Source organism: Pristis pectinata, chromosome 27, assembly GCF_009764475.1.
Source record: "Pristis pectinata isolate sPriPec2 chromosome 27, sPriPec2.1.pri, whole genome shotgun sequence".
NCBI classification, from domain to species: Eukaryota; Metazoa; Chordata; class Chondrichthyes; order Rhinopristiformes; family Pristidae; genus Pristis; species Pristis pectinata.
In genome coordinates this window covers 30,881,495-30,890,025 of record NC_067431.1, presented here as the reverse complement: position 1 = coordinate 30,890,025, position 8,531 = coordinate 30,881,495, and the positions used below count along the sequence as shown (strand labels likewise).

The 8,531-nt window shown below is 51.1% G+C and overlaps 1 protein-coding gene across 1 annotated transcript; it reads right to left on the bottom strand.

Annotated features, from left to right (window-relative positions):
- On the bottom strand, positions 1 to 8,523 carry pih1d2 (PIH1 domain containing 2). Its single transcript, XM_052040095.1, has 5 exons — positions 8,430 to 8,523; positions 6,614 to 6,861; positions 5,104 to 5,227; positions 3,629 to 4,152; positions 1 to 1,925 (listed from the first exon to the last, which is right to left on the bottom strand). The coding sequence occupies exons 2-5, from the start codon at positions 6,794 to 6,796 to the stop codon at positions 1,785 to 1,787; spliced, it is 972 nt and encodes a 323-aa protein (XP_051896055.1). The 5' UTR covers positions 6,797 to 6,861; positions 8,430 to 8,523; the 3' UTR covers positions 1 to 1,784.
- Positions 8,524 to 8,531: the final 8 nt, after the last annotated feature.

Here is an 8,531-nt window from a genome sequence, read left to right as displayed (position 1 = left end):
TCACAGCGTTTCAAAGGAATTTATTTTGATGGACAGGTTTTACAATTCTTTGTGAAATTCTTTTGTGGAATGAAAACGTACCAGGCTCAGCTGTTTCCCTCTGTGGGACTGGCTTTGGTCGGAGATTCCCTGGGGATCAGCTACAGGGAGAAACAGCCTGCGGGAAGGCCAGTGAAGGGGCTCAGTGAGTTGCGCCTGAACCTACTCCCTTGCCTGCTCACAGTTCCGTCTGGAAAACTGGATGGTTCATTCTCGGGTATTCACTGTGTCAGACTAGCACTGGTAAAAACATCAGGGTGATCTGCCCTCCACCGCACCGCGTGTGGAGAGTGGCTGAACTGGCCCAGAACGGGGAAGGTGAGAGCAGTGGGAGTTCAGGGGACAGATGGTCCTGAGGACGGGGAGGGTCATTGATTCAGTGGTCACTTAAAAGGTTTGTCTTGTAGCTGGCTGGGGAATTTTGAGGACAGTTAACTTAAATGTTTCTTTTATTTAGTTAACTAATTGACTGATCTGATGTCTGGAAGGGAGTGCATGGTTACTGCAGAAACTGACTGAATGAAAACATCGTGTGTGGCATTCCTCTGTGAACCAATAATCGCGCCAATGACTGCAGCAAGGGCTTGATGCGTTGCACAAGTGAGCGGTTTGTTTCATCTGTAGGGAGATCAGGCCTGGACCTGTAGTTAACATTCCTTCCAGTGGTCTGACAGGATGTACTCAGACAATCACCTACTCCTTTCTTGTTCGACTCTACACTTTACATTTGTCTCCAGGAAGTATAACTGGGTGCATGTGACGGTATCTTCAGTACAGGTTGCAACGTATGTTATCTGTGACACTTACGGGAAAATGTGATAAACTTGATCTGATATGTTGTTGATCACTTGGTGTGTACACTTCTGGGTTGTTAAATAAAACATCAGGACTGCAAGGTTATTCTGCTCAGTCATGGATGAATGGGCTGGGTATCTCTAGTCTTGAAAATCAAAAGGCTGAGAGAGATCTTTACAAAGGGCGGCTGTCTCACCGCCCCGCAACCTGGGCCCGATTCCGACCTCCGGCACTGTCTGTGTGGAGTTTGCTTGTACTCTGTGTGACCGTGTGTGTTTTCCCCGGGTGCTCTGGTTTCCTCCCACACCCCAAACGCTAACTTACCCCTAGTATGGGTGGGCAGTGGGAGAATCGGGCAGAGTTGGTGGAAATGTGAGACGGAAAGGGTTCCAGGGACATGAGTGCAGATTGAAGGGATTGCTCCTGCAGCTGGCGCAGACTGGCCTCCTACGTCAGAAGCAAAATAGAAAATAGAAAGGGCTTAAGAAAAGTGACAATAAAAAATGTTTTGATAAACATAAAGACCTGTTTGTCTGGGAGGGAGAGGAAAACCGAAGGCCTTTGGTACCAGGTAATCACCATCTTCACCTGGAGGGAAGTGAGAATTGGGACTCACTCCCAGAGGGGCTGGTGGAGGCAAATAATGAGTGCAGTCAAGGCAGGTTTGAACAGGCAGATGAGGAAGAAAAGAACTAAAGGTTACACTAATAATGATTGAAGGAGGGATGGAGGCTTGAGTGGATCATGAAACCAGTACACTACAGGTGGGCTGAAGGGCCTGTGAGTGGACATTCCCTGTAGTCCTGTGATGAGGAGGAAACCAACCTCTCTGCAAGGAAAGATTTGACTATTCACACCGAGTTAAATCACATCCTTTAGAAACCTTGCAACAATCTGCTTGGAAATAGGATCGCTACGTCAATGCAGAACATTTCAGAATCGCGATACAATTACTTGGTAAGAATGGGCATCCGTACAGACAGGACGTGTGACTTCCTGTTGAACTTTGCACTGGTCATGTCCTCACTGATAGTTTCAGGTAGGTTGAGCCGCAGTCTGTACTTCTCGGGGACATCAATAACCACATCATCCTGTTTCAGAGGCAGATGGAAATTAATAGTCCAAATCTACTAAACCTATTCATAAAAATATACTGTGTAAATGATAAAGATCAGTTCCAACTAGCTCCTCATTGCTTAATTTTACAGAAATATATAAGCAACAGGTGAGTACAGGTGAGTGATGTGACACTGACATCCCCTCTGCCTGCACTGTAAGGACATATTACAGACCAGTACAGGTGCATGTGTCCACCTTTCTAACACCGCACACCATTGTAGACAGTACACAACACAATTGAGACATAAAAATCATAAACTTAAAAATATCAAAAACATTAACACGTTGATCACACTTTCAACCGAATTACTCAGAACTACTGACAAACCCAACTGCAGTTAAAGAATTGGCGACTAACTTGTTACAACAGAGCAGGAGGGCATTCAGCCCACCAGGACTCTGATAGTTCTCAGAACGATCCCAAATATGAATGTTGTAGCAAAACAGACCCTCCCTCCTACAGACTACGGACAGTGTGCATGTTCTGCCCTCAAGGACAAAGGCCACACACTGCCCCCATGTCTCTGTCCTGACGTAGGGTCTCAACCCGAAACATCTACCATTCCTCTGCCCCCACAGATGCTGCCTGACCTGCTGAGCTCCTCCAGCAGTTTGTTTCTGCTCCGGATCCCACTATCAGTCTCATTTGTCTGCTCCGGTGCCCTCAGTTGGGACATGCAGAGAACAGCTCACCATTCTGAGCTCACAGGGTGTTGGGAAATGGAACATTTCCTCATCTTGCACCCACTGTCTGCATCGAGCCATGTCAGGAACAGCACTCGGAGCTCAGCTACACAGACAGATTTCTTCCACTCTGCCCCACCCACACAGCTTCTCATGGGCCATGTAGTCCAATCTTGGACTGAGTGAGACTGGGCCCCATTTGTGCTTTGATAATGATTCGCATCTGGGCATCCAACAGGTTCCAGCCTGTAGGATAAGTAACGTCAAACACAAAGCTCAGTGTCACTTTCCACACAAACAGGTTGCCTCTTGGTGGGAAGATCCATGGTGGTGTCGAGCTGGGCTGTGATCCTCTAACCTCAGCTCAGTTGGCGTAATGAGGGCAAATGAGTATTCCATTGGACCGATTTGGATTTGAACTTGCCTTTTGGAAGTGAAAGATCAGGAACTAACTGCAAGTTTTTTTAAATAGTGAGAACTTTGGAGTAAGTTTGTGCTCCACCAATGAAGATACTGGAGCTTGAAAGCCCAAGTGACCAGACCCAAGAACAGCTTCTTCCCCACCGCTGTCAGACCCCTGAACCAGTCCCCGCTGTCACACCCCCTTCCTGGTGGTGCTGCCACGTTCTCGGACTCTTAACTCTCCCTCCCTCGGTTATTCCGTTATTGTCACTTTAGCTTTTTTTTCTGCACTACCTCAGACGGCACGACAGTCTCTGCACCATTCTGCTGTTTTGAGCTCATCACTGTATTTATTGATGTATTTGTTATTACCATGTACACTGTTCACTCTGTGAGCTTCATGTGAGTAAGAAATTTAATTGCACCCTGGTGTATATGACAATAAACTGATCTGAACCTGAAAATACTGAAGTGTTCCAGGTGCCTCTGTTTCACAAGTATGAGTGAGAAGTGGAATTTGAGAATGACAAACTCGGATATCAGTGGTTTACAGGATACTGCACAAGAGTGGCCCGATAGTCACACGTACCTTCGAGACACTGAGGTCACATTCTGCAACAGAAGAAACTCCAGGCAGTTCCACCTTCAGCTCCACAGAGTTTGCTTTCCCATTCTCATCTTCCATAACCGATACTTCATACTTTGGAGTCTCCACTTTGCCTCCGCACTCAAATTCCGTGCTTGAAATCTCCTGGATGAGCCCAGGGTTCTTGGGATGTTGGACATCACCGGGCAGCCGGATTGGAGAGGCCTCTTCCTCCTGCTCCCTGCCTGCCAATTTCAGGCCAGTCAGCAGTTGCAGTAAGGTGGCATCGATGCCTCCTGATCCACCTCGGGCAGGCTCAGACCTTCCACTCAGCCGTTGCCTCATCTGCTTGTTGCTGCCCTTCAGTTTCTGTGTCAGCAGCCGGTAAGAGTGTGACAAGTGGACACAGTGCTGCTCTTCGATGGATTTCATTGCCAGCCGGATCAGCTGATCTCTTTCTACAGGATCCTTGCTTGCTTTCTGAAGCACCTCTGGGCTATATGCAATGTCAGTGACAGAGTAAGTGTCTGTGGGAGGAATATTAGAATGGATGAGTAGGTACAAGTAACTTCCTCTCTTCAGCGAACCCAAGTCTCAATCTGGGGGTCCCATCCCCAGATATAGGCACCAGGTGATCAGCTCCCAGTTCACTGAAAGCTAGTCTACATGGAGATATTGGAAATGGATTGGAGTTAAGAATCTTTCCCATTCATACTGCACTATTGTATCTCCCAATACATCAAAGGCACCTCTTGTTGGATGGTTCACTGTAATGGGCAGACTTTCCCAACTGTAAAATCCCACAAATATCAGCTTTGGAATTGGTATTGGTTTATTATTGTCACATGTACTGAGATACAGTGAAAGCGTTCTGTCTGCGTGCCATCCAAACAGATCACTGCATCCGTAAGTAGATCGAAATAGTAGAAATCCTTACTGTCTTATAACTGAGATCAACAAGAGTAGAATGAGTGAATCTGCTGGGGACAGCTTGCAAAGAGTCCCCATCTCACCCACGTCACTGCAAGAACTGTTTGCTTTAGACACAGGGATTCGAATCTTCACCTGAATCAAAAGAACAGACGAATCAGGCCCAGCAGCTGCGAAGAAGGGTTAACTGAAGAGGTCTATCTTTGTCAGCACAGTGAGAAATGGGCTGAATGGCCTCCTCCTGTGCCATAACCTTTTATGATTCTATGAAAGAGTCAAAGTCCACTCCTCCAATGCATCAATGGATAGTTCCATGTGTCCTGTACAGAGTCAGCTGCACTGAAGCCTACCAATGGTGGGAGTCCATGGTTAAATCCCTCAGTTAGCAGAGGGTGGCAGAAAGGGTCAGCCATCTGGCGATCTTTCCTGGAAGGTATGGCAGATGAGATAAGGGCTGGGTGGACCAGTGACCCTCTTACTCCAGTCAACAGGTTCACAACACACCACAGCAACACTCAGAGAAAGATCAGCCTTCCTTCACCACCAACCTGTGCTGTCGATTATTTCTTCCAATGTGCCTCCAGCCAGAGGGACAGGGTCAGAGTCACATACTGGAGCAGGGACCCGACTCCAGCTACAAAGGTTTACGTACAGCAACCTCTCACTAGGCTCCTAGAAGAGAAGGGAATAATGACTGCTCATTATCAGAGCTTGCAAAGGGCTTCTGTAGAATCAGTGCGAGCTTGGCACAACCAAGTACAACTGAAACTGAAGAGTTAGTTCCAGATTCTCTTGGCTCTTGTGCTCATCTGTCACTGGGACCTTCTCAACAATCCATCTTTGGCTCACAGGAAGATGCCACTTAAAAAAAATTATTTTTAAAAACATTTTGTACATTTATTACAATTCTTTTGCTGTTGGAAATTCCATTAAGATTGATAAATGTTGCATTTTTGCATAATCTGCCAACAATAAAATCTGAAACTAGTAAATAAATTTGAAGCTCCCACTGACAGTTGTACAGCAGGAAAACAGGCCCTTCTCCCCATCACGATCGTTCCGTTCCCCTGCACTCAGCTCAGTGACTCTATACTGTGATGTTTCTGGTATTCACCTAAGTAATTCTCAAATGTTTTGTGAGTACCTGTGTCCACCACTCCCTCTGGGAGTGCTCCCAACATTATATTGAGTTCCTCACCCCCACTGTACTCCTATTCAGCTTCCAATTCCCCTGCAAAATTTACCTTCCCCAACAGCTCTGGTACCACCCCCAGCCCTGTAAGGATGTTGGACCTATTCCAGTACAGATGTAATCCATCTGGTGTGTACAGGTCCCACCTTCCTAGAAGTGGTCCCAGTTATCCACAACAAAGTTCCCCTCCGCCCACAATAGCTCTTCAGAGATACATTCACCCGACCTTTTCTCCTATTCCTATAATCGCTAGCACAGGACACTGGAAGTCATTCAGAAACTATAATCTTAAAGGTCCGGCTCTTTAATCTGCTACCTAACTCCCTAAGTTGAAGACGCAGGACCTCATTCCTTATTTCACCTGTGTACCACCGGGAACCACAACCTCTGGTTGTTTACCCTCCCCTTTAGAATGGCCTGCAACTGTTCTGTGACATCCTTAGCCCTGGCATTCTGGATTCACATCTACACCTGCAGAAGCCCCTATCTATTTGCCTCAGTACTGAGTCTCCTGCCACTGATGCCCTGGACTCTGGCTCCTCCCCCTCAGCACAGCTGAGCCGCCCACAGTGCTGTGAACTAGGTTCTGGTTGGACTCCTCAGAGATATAGTCACACATCATGTTCTTACACAGAGGAACAGTTCTGGAGAGAGATGCAGTCTGAGGCTGCCCCTCTTCCTCTGCCTGCCACTAACCCATTCCCTCTCTGCATTGCCTCCCCACGTAACGCCTAACCCTCGTCACTAGAGTGCCTCCGGATGGTGCTACAAATTCTGGCACTCAAACTCACTTAAGGGCTTCATTTGTTGTAAAATGTATAAGGTTATAGAAGGAAATGAGTGTGTTAGTGTTGCAGGCACGATACCATCATCCTGGTCTGAAAGCAGCCATGAGGCTCCGGGGCAGTGAGTTGCTTCATTCCCTCGCCAAGGTGATGCTGGATGAACTTGTGATATGCTTCAGGGTTGCTCTCAGACATCTCGTCCAACATACCCCACAGCTGGTTCACCTGCTGCAAAAGCAGATTTTCGCTCTGCTTTGTGGCCATAGCTCCTCTGTATTTTCTTCAAGACTTCGTCAATGGAGCTTTGGATCATGAGAGGGTACTGCAACCTTTATCGAAGCAATGGCGTGGAAGATTAGAAAACAGGCTTAGAAGAACAAAGCGTGTCAAAAAGATTAATGATATGAAAGGCCGGTTGGTGCTGACCACCTCCACTCCAACTAACACAACTCAACACTCAACTGGCAATTCCTTCAATGCTTCTGTGTTCACTTTTTAACACGTTAGATCATGCCGAGTGTTTGTTGTTCTATCTTTACTTGAGAATTTCTACTCATTTGCTTAATTATTCGTCCTGTCGTCCTTAAATAGGACAGGAGGTTGGGGGGGGGGGTGGTTTCAGGGGTGTGGGGAGAAGTAGGATGAGACCTTTACACAAGCTGGAAAGGATCTGACAAATGAGATGGGGGGGCGAGGGGGAGATGGGGGGGCGAGGGGGAGATGGGGGGGCGAGGGGGGAGGAGGGGGATGAGGGGGAAGGGGAGGGGATGAGGGGGAAGGGGAGGGGATGAGGGGGAAGGGGAGGGGGAAGGGGAGGGGGGGAGGGGAAGGGGAGGTGGGGAGGGGGAAGGGGAGGGGGGGAGGGGGAAGGGGAGGGGAGGGGGAAGGGAAGGGGGCAGGGGGACGGAGGGGGAAGGGGAGGGAGGGGGAAGGGGAGAGGGGGATGAGGGGGATGAGGGGGAAGGGGAGGGGGAAGGGGAGGGGGGGGGGAAGGGGAGGAAGGGGAGGGAGGGGGGAAGGGGAGAAGGGGAGGGGGAAGGGGAGAAGGGGAGAAGGGGAGGGGGAAGGGGAGAAGGGGAGGGGGGAAGGGGAGAAGGGGAGGGGAGGGGGAGAAGGGGAGGGGAGGGGGAGAAGGGGAGGGGAGGGGAGGGGGAGGGGAGGGGGAGGGGAGGGGGAGGGGAGGGGGAGGGGAGGGGGGAGGGGAGGGGGAGGGGAGGGGGGAGGGGAGGGGGAGGGGAGGGGGGAAGGGGAGAAGGGGAGGGGAAGGGAGAAGGGGAGGGGAAGGGGAGAAGGGGAGGGGGAGGGGAGGGGGGAGGGGGATGATGGGGAAGGGGAGAAGGGGAGGGGGAGGGGAGGGGAGGGGAGGGGGAGGGGAGGGGAGGGGAGGGGGAGGGGAGGGGAGGGGGAGGGGAGGGGAGGGGGAAGGGGAGAAGGGGAGGGGGAAGGGGAGAAGGGGAGGGGGAAGGGGAGGGGGGAGGGGGAGGGGAGGGGGAAGGGGAGAAGGGGAGGGGGAAGGGGAGGGGGGAGGGGGAAGGGGAGGGGGGGAGGGGAGGGGGGAGGGGGATGAGGGGGGGGAGGGGGATGAGGGGGGGGAGGGGGGGAGGGGGGGAGGGGAGAAGGGGAGAAGGGGAGGGGAGAAGGGGAGAAGGGGAGGGGAGAAGGGGAGGGGAGAAGGGGAGGGGGAGGGGGAGAAGGGGAGGGGGAGGGGGAGAAGGGGAGGGGGAGGGGAGGGGGGGAGGGGGAGAAGGGGAGGGGGAGGGGAGGGGGGGAGGGGAGGGGGGGAGGGAGGGTGACGAAGGGAGGGGGGGTCCGGGGGGGTGGGGGCGGCGCTGCGGGTTCGGACCCCCCCCCGGGACCGCAGTTGAAGCGGCGCCGCTCACCGGGCGGCTCTGGTTACCTTGGCGACCGGACCGACACCGGAAGTCACCTTCAACCCGGAAACTGTCCCCGCAAATCTGCTCCCCGGATCCAAAGTAATAAAAGTTATTCCGCAAGTTTA